We start from the raw sequence: 18,295 nt of genomic DNA, 5'->3' as shown, positions 1-18,295 counted from the left end.
CCTTTTTATAAATAAGACACTTCATTAATAGACTTCAAAAACAGTATAATTCGGATTGGTCAGTGGGAATATTAGGCAGTAGAATCAAGCTATACCAGGAAGGGATTAATTCCATATCACTTTTTTACAAATTAGTTTATTCACATTTGAATGTAAGACAATTGGAAGGCCAGGTGGCAAAAAGATTTCCCTAATATTAGCGACACAAGGGTACAGGAAAGCGTAAACCTTATCAACAAAACATGGGTTCCAACCGCTTGGCGAGAATCCCAACTAAAATGAATAAATAGGAGTTATATAACAGCAAATAACTTGAATAAATGGTATAAACGTAACCAAGTATGTCCTAAATGCAGTTCAGAAATGGCAGATCTTGTCCGCTACTTCTGGTCCTGTCCCAAAGTTTCTCAATTAGGGACACAAATTAATACTATCAATAGAAACTGAGATCCAAGTACTTCAAGTATTTTTATAAATAAATATTCAGAACAATGTAGGTACAACACGTTAGTTAATACTTTTAAATTATTAACAAGAAACCTCATCTTCAGAAAGTGTTCCTAAATTCATTGAATGTAAAAAGACCTTGATATCTCAGTATACGATGGAACAATATTCTTTACACTATCCAACTAATACACAATTCAAAGGTTTTTTTAATAAGTGGATACCAGTTATTAAATCATTATCGGAGGATATACAATCCCAATTAATAAGACCTTTCAATAAAACAGAGTTTGTATTACAAAAGATTAATGCAGGTCAGTTCCCAAATTTCTGGTTAGAACCCTAAATTACATCAAACCCCCTTCTTTTTTTTCTCTTCTTTCCTCTCCCCCTGGATAAAATACAAGAGGTTAGCTGTGTCAGTATATTTTACACTGTTTAAGTTAAATATGGATGTACTTATGATTAAGGTAAAGATGAATTACATCATATGGAATTTTTTTTCTTTTTTTGTCTGTTTTTTTTCTGTGGTTGTATCAAAATATGAATAATATATGTTACGATGTATCTATTCAAATCCTTAGATTTATAAAGATAACTTTCATACTTTTGTTTATTTGAATGCTTTTTTACCACTTTTATTTTGAAACTGATTATAAATATTTAAAAAAAAAAAGTCAACAGCCTAGCAACTCACATACAACAAGTCTTGTCAACTAAATATGTTTCCCAAAAATGAAAATACCAATTCGAAAAAAAAAAAAAAGGGCAATTCCATAAGAAATCAACACGTTTTCATTTTTTGGACCTCACCATTTTTTATTTTTCAGACACTTGGCTAGTGCTTTGTTTCAGCTTCCTAAAGAGACCCCTTAATTCTTACTATTATTTAAAGACAAAATATATTTTCCTAACAATCACCTAGATTATGAGTTTTGCATTACGGTGTGGTACTGCATTTAATGCTGAAAAATTGGTCATTATGCTGGAATGGCCAGGAACGCATATTACGAATCGTGTCACTATAGCTGTAACGCAAGCATTTTAGCCTGTAACACAACGTCCATTCCACACTCAAAAAATTACATTTTTACGTGGGATTTTCATAGCGCCGGTATTACAGGTTGTGCATTCAGACTAAAATGCTTGCGTTACAGCTTATACCGACACGATCCATACCGCCATCTGAGAGCAGTAGTTACGGATTTTGTGTAACAAAAATGTTTCACAAAACTCATAACTAAAGTGTTACAAAGTACAGTACACTAACACCCATAAACTACCTATTAACCCCTAAATCGACACCCTCCCCCATCGCAAACACTATATTAAACCTATTAACCCTAATCTGCTGCCCACCCACATTGCGACTATTAAATAAAGTTATTAACCCCTAATCTGCCGCCCACTCACATCGCCAACACTATTTAAATAAATTAACCCCTAAATCGCTACTCCTCGACATAGCCAACACTAATAATAGTTATTAACCCCTAATCTGCCGCTCCCCGACATAGCCGACACCTAAATAAACCTATTTACTCCTAAACCACCAGCCCCCTACATCGCCAACACTATATAATAAAGTATTAACCCCTAAACCTCCAGCCCCCCACATAGTAACTGCTAAACTAAACCTATTAACCCCTAGACCACAGCCCCCCCACATTGCAAAACACTCATTTAAAACCTAACACCCCCCCTAACTTTAAATTAAAATTACAATATAACTATCTTAAAATAAATTTTAAAATTACCTGTGAAATAAAAATAAACCTAACATTAAACTATAAATTAACCTAACATAACTATTCTAATAAAATACGAAAAAAAATTAAAAACTCTAAAATTACAAAAAACAAACACTAAACTACGAAAAATAAAAAACACTAAAGCTTACAAAAAATAATAAACGAAATTATCAAAAATAAAAACAATTACACCTAATCTAATTGCCCTATAAAAAATAAAAAAAGCTCCCCCAAAAATAAAAACAAAAGGGCCTTTTGTAGGGCATTGCCCTAAGTTAAACAACTCTTTTACCTGTAATAAAATACAAAGTCCCCCCAACAGTAAAACCCACCACTTAACCAACCCCCCAAAATAAAAAAACCTAACTCTAAAAAATCCTAAACTACCCATTGCCCCTAAAGGGGCATTTGTATGGGCATTGCCCTTAAAAGGGCATTCAGCTCTTTTCCACTGCCCTTAAAAGGGCATTCAGCTCTTTTCCAAGTGCCCATCCCTAATCTAAAATAGAAACCCACCCAACAAAAAACAAACAAAAAAAACCTAACACTAATCCCAGAATATCTACTCATGGTTCCCGAAGACCAGAAATCCATCTTCATCCAGGCGACAACACCTTCATCCATCTCAGGGACGTCTTCTATCTTCATCCCGGCGGCGCAGGGCGGAGCTATCGTGGAAGTGGATCCCATCCTGCGCCGAGCGTCCTCTTAATATGGTCACCGCCGTACACTAAAGTTGAATGAAAGGTAGCCGTTTCAAAATGGAGTACCTTGCATTCCTATTGGCTGATTTGATTCTTCATAATCAAATCAGCCAATAGGATGAGAGCTTCTGAAATCCTATTGGCTTTATGAGAGCTACTGAAATCCTATTGGCTGATTTGAACAGGGCATGAAAAGGTATAGGGAATCACACTGCAGAGCTGAAAGATCAGAAACTCTGCGAGCGGAAAAAATAGCAAGAAGAAACAAAACCTTTCAAAATAAAAATTTAATATCAACAACATGCATCGGCTCAAACAGAGCCTGCTGCAAAACTTGAAGAACGAGGTTAAGGCTCCAAGGAGGAGCAACAGGTTCAAACACAGGCCTGATTCTGACCAGGGCCTGAAGAAAAGCTTGAACATCTGTCAAATCTGCCAGACGTTTGTGCAAAAGAATAGACAGGGCATAGTATCAATAACCGCATCAGAAAAACCACATCTAGACAGAACTAGGCGTTCAATCTCCAAGCAGTCAGCTTCATAGAATCCAGATTTGGATGGAGGAATGGACCCTGAAATAGAAAGTCCTTCCTCAGAGGTAACCTCCAAGGTGGAAGAGAAGACATTTTCATCAGATCCATGAACCAGATCCTGCGAGGCCACACAGGAGATATAAGAATTACAGATGCTCTCTCCTGTTTGATACGAGCAATGACTCGTGGAAGGAGAGAAAATGGAGGAAACAGGTAAGCCAGATAAAAGATCCAAGGAACCGCTAGAGCGTCAATCAGAGCGGCCTGAGGATCACTTAACCTTGAGTTGTACCTTGAAAATTTGGTGTTTTGACGAGACGTGATCAGATCCAACTCCGGAAACCCCCACCTGAGGGTTATCACTGAGAACACATCCGGATTGAGAGCCCACTCCCCGGGATGTCTGCTCAGAAAATCCGCCTCCCAGTTGTCCACCCGTGGAATGTGGATAGCAGATAGGAGACAATTGTGAGCTTCCGCCCACTGCAGAATGCGAATCACCTCATTTATAGCCAAGAAACTGTGGTTGATGTAAGCCACTGAGGTAATGTTGTCAGACTGTTGTCCGACTGGAATCTGATAAACCGGACTAAAGATAACTGAGGCCAAGCTATCAAGGCATTGAAGATTGCTCTCAACTCCAAGATGTTTATGGGAAGAGAAGACTCCTCCCAAGTGCACAGGCCCTGAGCTTTTAGAGAGCCCCAAACTGCTCCCCAGCCTAACAGGCTGGCGTCCGTAGTCACAATCACCCAGGAAGGTCTCAGGAAGCAAGTTCCCAGAGACAGATTTTCCTGTGAAATCCACCACGAGAGAGTCTCTTGTTATGGGATCCAGAGATATCCTCTGTGATAAATCTGAATGGTCTCCCTTCCACTGACTGAGCATTTATATTTGCAGAGGTCTCAGATGGAACTGAGCAAAAGGAATGATGTCCATGGAAGCAACCATCAGACCAATTACCTTCATGTATTGAGCTTTTGATGGACGAATAGCAGACAGGAGAGAAAAGCACATAGAAAGAAGCTTGGATATTCTGACATCTGTCAGAAAAATTTTCATGGACAGGGAATCTATAATTGTCCCCAAGAAACACACCCTTGTAGCTGGAACAAGGGAACACTTTTCCAGATTAACTTTCCATCCATGGGAACATAGAAAAGACAAAATCTCTGTATGAGATTTTGCTAGTTGAAAAGATGATGCCTGAACCAAGGCGCCACAGCAATTCCCTGGGATCTGACCACCACCAAAAGAGCCCCCAGAAACTTTGTGAATATTCTGGAAGCCGTGGCAAGACCAAACGGAAGTACGACAAACTGGAAATGCTTGTCCAGAAAGGCAAACCTTAGAAACTGGTGATGATCCCTGTGAATGGGAACATGTAGATACGCATCCTTGAGGTCTATGGTCATCATGAATTGACCTTCTTGAACCAATGGAAGGATGGAACGAATAATTTCCATCTTGAAGAACGGAACCCTGAAAAATTTGTTGAGGCACTTTAGGTCTAGGATGGGACGGAAAGTTCCCTCCTTTTTTGGAAGCACAAAGAGATTTGAATAGATTCCTTGTCCCTGTTCCTCTACAGGAACTGGAACAATTACTCCCAGGGAGGATAAGTCCTCTACGCAGTTTAAGAAGGCCTCCCTCTTTACTTGGTTTGAGGATAGTCTTGACAGGAGAAATCTGCCCCTTGGAGGGCAATACTTGAATCCTATTCTGTAGCCCTGGGATACTATGTCCATAGCCCACGGGTCTGGGACATTGCGTATCCAAGCTTGCTGAAAAAGAGAAAGCCTGTCCCCCACTTGATCCAAAATTGGATCGGGGGCGGACCCTTCATGCTGATTTAGAATAAGTGAAAGGCTTCTTGTTTTGCTTTCCCTTATTCCAAGGCTGACTGGACTTCCAAGAGGACCTGGATTGGTCTGGTTTGGAAGAAGAGGAGGAAGACTTCTGTCCTTTAAAGTTGCGAAAGGAACGAAAATTAGAATTCTGTTGACCTTTAGGTCTATTCTTCTTGTCCTGAGGTAGGAAAGATCCCTTTCCTCCCGTAATTTCAGAAATGATTTCAGACCAGGACCAAAAATGTTTTTTTTTATTTTAATTTTAATATTTTTATTGAGTAAAATAAGATAGACAAAATATACAGAGAATATTTTCATCAATTGTACAGATATTTCCTTACAGAAAAGTAACTTATATAATTCTTAAAGGGTCAGTAAATTCACACTTTGTTAAAGCTTACTCTATGTTCCTCTCAAACAATACATGGTAACCGCATTGTTTATTTTTTTAAAAAAAATATATTTTTAGGATGTTTTATTAAATATTACTTTTTCCAGTGTAACCGTTAATGGCCGTCCGTTCTCCAACCCCTCCATGACATCTCTATTGTGGGCGGTATAGACAAAATCTGTACTTCCCACATGCTAATGAGGTTACGCCCAGTTTTCCTCCAACTGAAGCTCGCTCACGCTTCTGTGTCTACAGAACGGCTTTTTTTCCTGTCATTGCTACAGCGCATGCATCAATGTTGCATTTATACATCGATACGATATTATTTCTAATCCAACGTTTGCAACCTTAAATCAATCAGCTTTGATTTTGAAAAATATTTTTTGTGAATTCATGTTGTAAATAATCTATTGATTCTTGATATATGAACTCTGAAGATTGATGTGCTAATGAAATGAGTGCTCAATTAATGTTTTATAAATGGATTAATTAGGGCAAAATTTGCGCGTGCGCGTGGTCTATTATATACGATGTTCTAAGCATCGATCGCTTCTCGTGAACGTCGGATTTTGGGCACGCGCTGAACTCAGTAGAGGAAACCAGAAGAAAATGATGTCATTGTGCGCGCGTTCACTAATCTTGTACATAGCGCGTCAGATATCATTACTATAGGTTGATGTCTAATTCTTCACAAATGGGGAAAAAAAGCAGCGGTTCAGTAGGCGAACAGTGAACATACAAGGGGTAAAAGTTTTGCAATCAAATAAATGGTATAAAAAAAAAAGTTTATAAAAATTGATGAATGAAACTTATGTTGAATACATGTTGCACATGTAATTTTGAAGTTTAAATTTTGGAGTATAATGTCTCTTTAATCTCCTTTTTTCCCTAGTAACAATAGCTTAGACCACTCTTGGGTCCTTAATTACATAAGACATTGAAGATGTAGGGATAGTATAAATGTGAAATAAAAACAAAACTAAAAATAAATGCCAATACCGAACACCCTGATACATATTTAAAACAAAAGTAGCTTCTTGCACTGACCTATTTAGTACATAAAGAAGGGATATTATTTGTTATGCAAGGTAGTGTTGAGTATTATAGTGAGTTATGAGAGAATAGTATGTCTTGTAAAGCATTCTGTAGTGAGTTTCCCCCTTTATATACTTGGTAAAAAAGGCAGATATTAACAATGTGAGTTATAAGATTGAATAGTTATGCGTAAGAGTGTTTACAAGTTCCAAAAGGTTCTATTTTTATTTCCCCCCCCACTTTCTTTTTGCAGCTCCGGCTGCTAGCTACGAGGGAGGGACTTAAGATATATTGGGAACGTGCATAAAAGATAATAATATTGCATTAGTGGTAATATCTGCTATATTGGTAACTTAAGCTGTCTAACGATAGGTACCATTAGCATAAAGCTATATGACTTAATAACATTATACAATCTGAGATCCTAATAGAAACACTTGAACACTGTCTTAAAAAGGAAGGAAAGTATATGTAACCAGTACATATGTGCGTAAGAAGATATGCAAACTATGTGAAAAACAGTGCATAACAAATTTGAATTGCTAAACCTACTCATGTTCACTCCTGAAGAGCGAATGGTATTGGAAGCAATATAGGTATATTTTATCAGTCCCAGGATTTATTGTTCATGAAGAGCAATGTCTTATTATAGGTACACAAGTTTCCCTCTGTGATATAGCTGGGATGTTTCAGTTGCAGGAAGGGTCTTGTGCTATCTTTATTTGCTTTTCCTGTGGGAGAGCTTAAGGATCGTGTGCCCCCTTTCAAATTATCAGAGTCCTCAGGTTGGTTATAGTTCTCTTTGGAGAGACCGGCAGCGTTAATACTAGTGGATCGGGAACATATCTGCTTTTCAGCCACATCCTCCCAGGAGCCCCCCACAAACTCCAGCAGTGCTGATCCTAGTGATAGGTGTCCTCCCATCTGTATGGATTTACTTAGTGAGCCGATAGTCTCTTTATTGATGTACCTTGTGCCTGAGGTGCTTTTTTCTTTTGTGGTTTCCTCTGGGGTCCTGTGCATGATCTTCAATGGTTTGTTAGATTCCAATGTTACATCAGAGGGATCAGTTGTCGCAATCTCAGTAAAGCAAAAGCTCATTAGGAAGTCAAACGGATCTCTCTCTGTAAGTTTTTGGCAGGTTTCCTCAAAGTTAGCCATGTGGTTTAAATCGACTTGTGTTTCTGCTTTCCAGACGGTGGCCATTTTGATTCAGTTTCATCACAGATCTTTAACTGATATAAAATATATTTATTTTCCTTTGTGTCCCGTTTTATTGAAGTAAAAATTTGGGTGATGTCTGTGCAAACTTGTCAGAGTGTTCAGAGATGTCAAAAAACCTTGAGTGCAGAGGGTGGTAGTGTTGCCTACCATGAGCCGCCGCTCTAGGCCTTTTTTGTCTTATCCTGGGCTCCGATATAAAAAATACAGCGTGATTCAGATTAAATGGAGCACCACTGTGTAAAGTGTAACGTTAGAGATCAAAGTGAATTGCTGTGTAGTTTCTCCCTGTTAACAGCAGTTAGTTAGAGAATCTGCTGGAGCTCTAGGAAAGTGTGACCTATCCAGATCGCTGTTAAGACACACCCCACCCCCAAAAAGGGTTTTACCTTTATAAGGTAAAGCCAAAAGCTTGACCTTTGAAGATACATCAGCCGACCAAGATTTTAACCAGAGAGCTCTGCGAGCTAGAAGAGTGAAGCTAGATATCTTAGCTCCCAGTCTAATTACCTGCATGTTGGCATTGCAGATAAAGGTATTGGCTAGTTTAAGAGCCTTGATCCTATCTTGGATCTCCTCTATCGTAGTCTCTTCTGATATCAGATCAGACAGGGTATCGCACCAATAAGATGCTGCACCCGCAACCGTAGCAATACTTGCCGCAGGTTGCCACTGTAATCCTTGATGGATGTACATCTTTTTAAAGTAAGCCTTTAGCTTCTTATCCATAGGATAGCAAATGGAGTCGGCAACAGGAAACATCTTTTTAAAAACAGGGGACGGAGAAAATGGAACCCCTGGCTTATCCCATTCCTGAGCTATAATCTCTGACATCTTATCTGGAACAGGAAAAACTTCCACAGAAGAAGGAGAATCATAAACTCTATTAAGTTTAGATGACTTTTTAGGGTCGACAACGCCAGAAGGTTCGGAGTCGTTCAAAGTAGCTAGAACCTCCTTCAGAAGAAACCGGAAGTGTTCAAGCTTAAATCTGAAGTTAACTTCTTCAGACTCTGCAGAATCTTCCCCCATCATGCCAGAGTCTGAAATTTCACCCTCAGAAGCTACTGCGGTATACTCCTCATCAGACCTAGGGCAAAGGTTGACCAACACAGATTTAGAGGGGTCAGAAACCTTATTAGCAGAACATTTTTTTATTTCCTCTTACGCTTTCCCGAAGAAGGAAAAGCAGATAAAGCTGCAGATACAGCAGAAGTTATCTGTGCAGCAAAATCCCCTGGTAAATAAACACCCCCAGGAGGTTGAGAGGAAACAGAAGGCATTGAATGGGAAACAATTAAGGCTTGGGACGTTTGTGGAGAAAGCTGAGGCATGTCACTCACAGCATTATTCGGACAGATACTTGGCTCAGAAGGGAGTAATTTGTCCTTAAACTTTAAAGTTTTAGCTAAACATGAAGAAAATTGCATAGGCAGAACAATTTGGGCCTCTAAACATAGTAAGCAAATAAGACGGATCCTGTTCTGTGTCCATAGCTACAGAAATCAGACCCACTAAATTAGAATTTAAATAAAAAGTTTAAATACACTGTTCCTACAGAACGTTAATGTACACACAAAAAAAAAACTTTAGAAACTAGAACGTTAATTATAATTTGGGCAAAAGAATCTGTCACACTTAATACAACCTCAGACTGCCTGAGACTCCTACCGTGACAGGCATGAAAAACACACTAGTAAGAGGAAGCGAGACTCTCCTACAGAGTTCCTCTCCTCTTCGTAGACGATTCGATCGTCGAAGAATAAATGCAAAGCCGACACTCCAAGACTCACTAAGATCCGCTCTGTACAACACGGAAGAGCAGAGGGTCACGTGAGTGGGCTAGAGAAAATAAACTGCGCCACAAATCTGAAGTTAACTAGCGCGCAAGTCTAACGGCTTAAAGTGAAAGTAAAACACCTATTATTTCTTAACCCGGGCTCCATAAATGAGGGGAAAATATAAAAGAACCCTAAACAACCCTTCAGCCAAGCAAATATAGGATAAATCCAAGCATAGCTCTTCATTAACCCCTTCAGTCTCTCTCAATCACCATATAAAGAGCCAGTAACGCTGCCCATATATGTACCCTTAACCAAAAAGGATAACTATGTCCCAAAATAGATCCACCTGAGGGTTAACCTCTAAAGTGCTGTCCTTCAATACCTAGAAGGCAAAGGCACTTACCTGTGGATCCAGCTGCAGGGCAGATAACAGCTACTTAGGTAACCTGTACATGTAGGAAAAGAAAGAACAGAGTAACCAACTCTGGCTTTCTCCAAAGGGGTAGCAAAAGTGTTAGAAGTAAAGCAAAGACTACCTTGTTGCCTTCTAACTTCTAAAAGCCACCACTACTCTTACTAAAGAGATTGACGTGGACACAGCTAGACCCCCTTGCTTGCAGGGAAAATTACCCATACAATGATTAAATATCTTCAGACACCAACTTCGCACATCCTCCATTGACAGAGGCAAAGAGAATGACTGGGGATTATGGGTAAGGGAAGTTACACTTAACAGCTTTGCTGGGGTGCTCTTTGCCTCCTCCTGCTGGCCAGGAGTTGAATATCCCACTAGTAATTGGAATAAAGTTGTGGACTCTCCATGCCATAGGAAAAAAATGTAAATTAAGGGTTAACTTGAGAGTTATTTATAATGGAGAGAATCAGGGCCCTGATGGTATAACAGAAGGGTAACCTAATGCCTGCTTATCAGGAGGTGGTCAATGGACAAGATAGTAAACCTGTTCCAAGACTGGAAAACACTACAATAACATTCACATTTGCTTCTCCCTTGTACCAACCAAGGTACAAAGTTTACAGGAACAACGTTTCGAACCTACAATAGGCTCTTAGTCATGTACATGACTAAGAGCCTATTGTACGTTCGAAACGTTGTTCCTGTAAACATTTGGACCCAACTAATGAGAATAAAAGTCTTTTAAACAAAGATTTTTTTTCTTGTGGCTGCAGTGCTTTGGATGTATGACTATTTGGATTGACAAGATTTGGCAAATCTTACTCCATGCCCCAAAGACAGGTGTGCTGTTCTCCTTTCCTTTTGATTTTCTACAAATAAACGTAACATGAAATGCACAGATGGCATACTATCTTACAGCAGTGTTTCTCAACTCCAATCCTCAGGACATTTAACAGGCCAGAATCACCTGGGTGAGAGCAGGTTAGTAACCATGGTTACTGATCGGCTAATTATTTCACCTGTGCTCTAGTTAAGATATAATGAATATCTGGCCTATTAAGGGTCCTGAGGACTGGAGTTGAGAAACACGGTCTTACAGCAATATTGCTCGTGCCTATAAGTATATATTTAACTCCCCCAGATGAAGATAGTTGTTGAGTGCCAATACATTGCCAATCTAGAGCTACACATGTCCAATAACTGGCAGCTATGTGTATAAGACACACCTGCTTAGTGACCATGTTCAGATTCGGACCACGAGGGCCATAGCCAGTCTAGAGCTGACTTTACTGGGTTTAAAAACATAGGTATAGGAAATGCAATAGAACAATTAGATAATTTTACAATACACCAGAGCATTTCCTTATTGCATCTTTATGTCCATTTAGGAATGTTTAGCCAAATGTACTGTACATTTATATAAAAAGAGCAGCCAATACCTTCTTCAATAAAGCTCAAGTAGAGGGTCACTTTCTGGTCACATTCACCATATGCTATTTCTTGGCCACTTAAAGAGCTGTAAGCGCGTGCAGCTTCATCTGTTGTACGATAAGTCACAAATGAATAAGGTTTGTTCGGTGGCATGAGAAGAGTTTCTACTGGGCCATACTTTTCCAATACAACAAGCAGCTGGTGTCTGCTCACTCCATTTCCCAGACCTCCATTGGCAATGACCAGGTTCTATATGGCAGATAAAAGGTTTGCACAAATATATGATACGGCAATGCAATCCATAAAATAAGTTATACTGTAAAGAGTTTAAATTAGTGTAAATCCATCAAATCAGCCTAAATTTTTAAATCTGCTGGGTAGGAATGAACCTCAAGTACACAAAGGAACAAATGTCGGAATCCCCCTTCTTGCAGGGAGTGAAATAGATGGGGTTAATGATGCACTTGGGGAGACAGGGTTAATATTAGTGTTTACTGATGCTTTATACTAGCACTGGGGTTACCTATACAGCAGAGAAGTTAAATCATTGAGGAAAGTTAAAGCATCCTCCAAGGAACTGCTGCTTCACTGTCACCTTATATAGGCACTAATGCGTATTGTATGACATTTGTCTTCATGATGAAAAGGAACACGTGTGCAACAGACCTTTTTTATCTGACATTTCAGCATTTTACTAAAAGGGCTAGAAGTAATGTGTAAAACAGGTGGATTTCCTGCTACTGGTTGGTGCTGCTGTGCACAGGTGTTAGAACTAATACTCTATGGTTATGTAAAACCCTCAGGTATCTTTATTTTAGATGTAATATTCTATGGTTATGTAACAACCCTGAGGTACTTATTATTTTATCACTAATATTATATAGTTATGTAACAACCCCTAGGTACCTTTATTTTATCACTAATATTCTATGGTTATGTAACAACCCCTAGGTACCTTTATTTTATAACTAATATTCTATGGTTATGTAACAAGCCTGAGGTACCTTTATTTTATCACTAATATTCTATGGTTATGTAACAACCCTGAGGTACCTTTATTGTATCACTAATATTCTATAGTTATGTAACAACCCCTAGGTACCTTTTATTTTATCACTAATATTCTATGGTTATGTAACAAGCCTGAGGTACCTTTATTTTATCACTAATATTCTATAGTTATGTAACAACCCTGAGGTACCTTTATTTTATCACTAATATTCTATGGTTATGTAACAACCCTGAGGTACCTTTATTTTATCACTAACATTCTATGGTTATGTAACAACCCTGAGGTACCTTTATTTTATCACTAATATTCTATGGTTATGTAACAACCCTGAGGTACCTTTATTTTATCACTAATATTCTATGGTTATGTAACAACCCTGAGGTATCTTTATTTTATCACTAATATTCTATAGTTATGTAACAACCCCTAGGTACCTTTATTTTAGATGAAATATTCTATGGTTATGTAACAACCATGAGGTACCTTTATTTTATCACTAATATTCTATGGTTATGTAACAACCCTGAGGTGCCTTTATTTTATCACTAATATTCTATGGTTATGTAACAACCCTGAGGTACCTTTATTTTATCACTAATATTCTATGGTTATGTAACAACCCTGAGGTATCTTTATTTTATCACTAATAAACTATAGTTATGTAACAACCCCTAGGTACCTTTATTTTAGATGAAATATTCTATGGTTATGTAACAACCATGAGGTACCTTTATTTTATCACTAATATTCTATGGTTATGTAACAAACCTGAGGTGCCTTTATTTTATCACTAATATTCTATGGTTATGTAACAACCCTGAGGTACCTTTATTTTATCACTAATATTCTATGGTTATGTAACAACCCTGAGGTATCTTTATTTTATCACTAATATTCTATAGTTATGTAACAACCCCTAGGTACCTTTATTTTATCACTAATATTCTATGGTTATGTAACAACCCTCAGGTACCTTTATTTTAGATCGAATATTCTATGGTTATGTAACAACCCTGAGGTACCTTTATTTTAGAACTAATATTCTATGGTTATGTAACAACCCTGAGGTACCTTTATTTTATCACTAATATTCTATGGTTATGTAACAACCCTCAGGTACCTTTATTTTAGATCTAATATTCTATGGTTATGTAACAACCCCTAGGTACCTTTATTTTAGAACTAATATTCTATGGTTATGTAACAACCCTGAGGTACCTTTATTTTAGAACTAATATTCTATGGTTATGTAACAACCCTCAGGTACCTTTATTTTAGAACTAATATTCTATGGTTATGTAACAACCCTGAGGTACCTTTATTTTATCACTAATATTCTATGGTTATGTAACAACCCTCAGGTACCTTTATTTTAGATCTAATATTCTATGGTTATGTAACAACCCCTAGGTACCTTTATTTTAGATCTAATATTCTATGGTTATGTAACAACCCTCAGGTACCTTTATTTTAGATCTAATATTCTATGGTTATGTAACAACCATGAGGTACCTTTATTTTATCACTAATATTCTATGGTTATGTAACAACCCCTAGGTACCTTTATTTTATCACTAATATTCTATGGTTATGTAATAACCCTCAGGTACCTTTATTTTAGATCTAATATTCTATGGTTATGTAACAACCCCTAGGTACCTTTATTTTATCACTAATATTCTATGGTTATGTAACAACCCTCATGTACCTTTATTTTAGATCTAATATTCTATGGTTATGTAACAACCCCTAGGTACCTTTATTTTAGAACTAATATTCTATGGTTATGTAACAACCCTGAAGTACCTTTATTTTATCACTAATATTCTATGGTTATGTAACAACCCTTAGGTACCTTTATTTTATCACTAATATTCTATGTTTATGTAACAACCCTGAGGTATCTTTATTTTATCACTAATATTCTATGTTATGTAACAACCCTGAGGTACCTTTACTTTAGAACTAATATTCTATGGTTATGTAACAACCCTGAGGTATCTTTATTTTATCACTAATATTCTATGTTATGTAACAACCCTGAGGTACCTTTATTTTAGATCTAATATTCTATGGTTATGTAACAGCCCTGAGGTACCTTTATTTTATATCTAATATTCTATGGTTATGTAACAACCCTGAAGTACCTTTATTTTAGAACTATTATATGGTTATGTAACAACCCTGAGGTACCTTCATTTTAGATCTAATATTCTATGGTTATGTAACAACCCTGAGGTACCTTTATTTTATCACTAATATTCTATGGTTATGTAACAACCCTGATGTACCTTTATTTTATCACTAATATTCTATGTTTATGTAACAACCCTGAGGTATCTTTATTTTATCACTAATATTCTATGTTATATAACAACCCTGAGGTACCTTTATTTTAGGACTATTATATGGTTATGTAACAACCCTGAGGTATCTTTATTTTATCACTAATGTTCTATGTTATGTAACAACCCTGAGGTACCTTCATTTTAGATCTAATATTCTATGGTTATGTAACAACCCTGAGGTACCTTTATTTTATATCTAATATTCTATGGTTATGTAACAACCCTGAGGTACCTTTATTTTAGAACTATTATATGGTTATGTAACAACCCTGAGGTATCTTTATTTTATCACTAATATTCTATGTTATGTAACAACCCTGAGGTACCTTCATTTTAGATCTAATATTCTATGGTTATGTAACAACCCTGAGGTACCTTTATTTTATCACTAATATTCTATGGTTATGTAACAACCCTGATGTACCTTTCTTTTATCACTAATATTCTATGTTTATGTAACAACCCTGAGGTATCTTTATTTTATCACTAATATTCTATGTTATGTAACAACCCTGAGGTACCTTTATTTTAGGACTATTATATGGTTATGTAACAACCCTGAGGTATCTTTATTTTATCACTAATATTCTATGTTATGTAACAACCCTGAGGTACCTTTATTTTAGGACTATTATATGGTTATGTAACAACCCTGAGGTATCTTTATTTTATCACTAATATTCTATGTTATGTAACAACCCTGAGGTACCTTCATTTTAGATCTAATATTCTATGGTTATGTAACAACCCTGAGGTACCTTTATTTTATCACTAATATTCTATGGTTATGTAACACTCCTGATGTACCTTTATTTTATCACTAATATTCTATGTTTATGTAACAACCCTGAGGTATCTTTATTTTATCACTAATATTCTATGTTATGTAACAACCCTGAGGTACCTTCATTTTAGATCTAATATTCTATGGTTATGTAAAAACCCTTATGTACCTTTATTTTAGAACTAATATTCTATGGTTATGTAACAACCCTGAGGTACCTTTATTTTATCACTAATATTCTATGTTATGTAACAACCCTGAGGTACCTTTATTTTAGGACTATTATATGGTTATGTAACAACCCTGAGGTATCTTTATTTTATCACTAATATTCTATGTTATGTAACAACCCTGAGGTACCTTTATTTTAGGACTATTATATGGTTATGTAACAACCCTGAGGTATCTTTATTTTATCACTAATATTCTATGTTATGTAACAACCCTGAGGTACCTTTATTTTAGGACTATTATATGGTTATGTAACAACCCTGAGGTATCTTTATTTTATCACTAATATTCTATGTTATGTAACAACCCTGAGGTACCTTAATTTTAGATCTAATATTCTATGGTTATGTAACAACCCTGAGGTACCTTTATTTTATCACTAATATTCTATGGTTATGTAACACTCCTGATGTACCTTTATTTTATCACTAATATTCTATGGTTATTTAAAAACCCAGAGGTAACTTAATTTATCACTAATATTTTATGGTTATGTAACAACCCTGAGGTATCTTTATTTTATCACTAATATTCTATGGTTATGTAACAACCCTGAGGTACCTTTATTTTAGGACTATTATATGGTTATGTAACAACCCTGAGGTACCTTCATTTTAGATCTAATATTCTATGGTTATGTAACAACCCTGAGGTACCTTTATTTTATCACTAATATTCTATGGTTATGTAACAACCCTGAGGTACCTTTATTTTAGGACTATTATATGGTTATGTAACAACCCTGAGGTATCTTTATTTTATCACTAATATTCTATGTTATGTAACAACCCTGAGGTACCTTCATTTTAGATCTAATATTCTATGGTTATGTAACAACCCTCAGGTACCTTTATTTTAGAACTAATATTCTATGGTTATGTAAAAACCCTTATGTACCTTTATTTTAGAACTAATATTCTATGGTTATGTAACAACCCTGAGGTATCTTTATTTTATCACTAATATTCTATGTTATGTAACAACCCTGAGGTACCTTTATTTTAGGACTATTATATGGTTATGTAACAACCCTGAGGTATCTTTATTTTATCACTAATATTCTATGTTATGTAACAACCCTGAGGTACCTTCATTTTAGATCTAATATTCTATGGTTATGTAACAACCCTGAGGTACCTTTATTTTATCACTAATATTCTATGGTTATGTAACACTCCTGATGTACCTTTATTTTATCACTAATATTCTATGGTTATTTAAAAACCCAGAGGTAACTTAATTTATCACTAATATTCTATGGTTATGTAACAACCCTGAGGTATCTTTATTTTAGATGTAATATTCTATGGTTAAAGTGAAGGTAAATACTATTAAAAACAGGGGCACTTTCATTCATCAAAGTTTACAAAGCAGCCGTTTTGTTAAACAAATGACCTTTTTCTCTTTTCACAGCTAGAGTAGCTTCCCCCACCTAGAAATCCTCTAGTTTACCTTGACTTTAAGTAAAACCCTGAGGTACCTTTATTTTAGATGTAAAATTCTATAGTTATGTAACAACCCTGAGGTACATTTATTTTATCACTAATATTCTATGGTTATGTAACAACCCTGATGTACCTTTGAGGGATGTGACACAGTTTTGATGCCTTCATGTCTTAGCAGAACGTTCTTGGCCTTTGTTTGTTTCTTCATCAGTTTCTTCTCCTCTTTGCTTAGTTTTGTTCTTAATCCATTGTTAAGGTCCATTGTCTATTATAAAATATGAATAAATTCAGAATAACCAAAAAAAAAAGCTGTTTTGTCTTTATGTCATAACAACACTAATATATATATACTGTATGTATGTGTATATATATATATATATATATATATATAATATTTATAGCTAATACTGTACAGTACAATGATATGAACACTTTCTGTATGAAGTTAAAGAGATAACAGGCAAAATATTGTTTAATAATTTTTATAGTGGTTTAAACAGAGTTACAAACAATTTAAGACAATATATTTCTTAAATACATGTCAGTACAATACTCCACTTTAAAGCGATAATGGTGAATGAATAGCCTTGTCTGTGACAATTTCACTAATACAGTAGCATAGAAAGTGTTCTCTCCAATACCTTTTTTATTGGTGAAACACATGGCTAATTTTTACAGACCACCCGATTAAAATTTTAGCCAATATTAAGTAGGTATGTTTAAAGTTTGTTAATCAGATATTTGTTTGTCAAACAAATTCCAAATATGGCTGCGGGTAGCAGCATTTGGCTATTTTGGGTGCAAGATAATATTAAAGGGATATGAAACCAAATTTTTTTCTTTCATGATTCAGATGTGATTTTCAGCAACTGTCTAATTTACTCCTATTATCATTTTTTCTTCATTCTCTTTG

General features: G+C 36.1%; 1 protein-coding gene across 3 annotated transcripts in view; it reads right to left on the bottom strand.

Annotated features, from left to right (window-relative positions):
* Positions 1–18,295, bottom strand: part of ALKBH8 (alkB homolog 8, tRNA methyltransferase) — a 532,982-nt gene that overhangs the window by 180,899 nt on the left and 333,788 nt on the right. For all 3 annotated transcript variants that reach the window (XM_053708559.1, XM_053708557.1, XM_053708560.1), the window contains exons 2-3: positions 17,516–17,647; positions 11,571–11,811 (exon numbers count right to left, since the gene is read on the bottom strand). In XM_053708559.1, the coding sequence (XP_053564534.1) occupies positions 11,571–11,811; positions 17,516–17,647 (373 nt within the window). The remainder of the gene's footprint in view (positions 1–11,570; positions 11,812–17,515; positions 17,648–18,295) is intronic.

The sequence above is a fragment of the Bombina bombina genome, chromosome 3, assembly GCF_027579735.1.
Source record: "Bombina bombina isolate aBomBom1 chromosome 3, aBomBom1.pri, whole genome shotgun sequence".
Classification (NCBI taxonomy): domain Eukaryota; kingdom Metazoa; phylum Chordata; class Amphibia; order Anura; family Bombinatoridae; genus Bombina; species Bombina bombina.
Note: the sequence above shows the minus strand (reverse complement) of the source record. Positions and strands in the feature narration are given on the sequence as shown.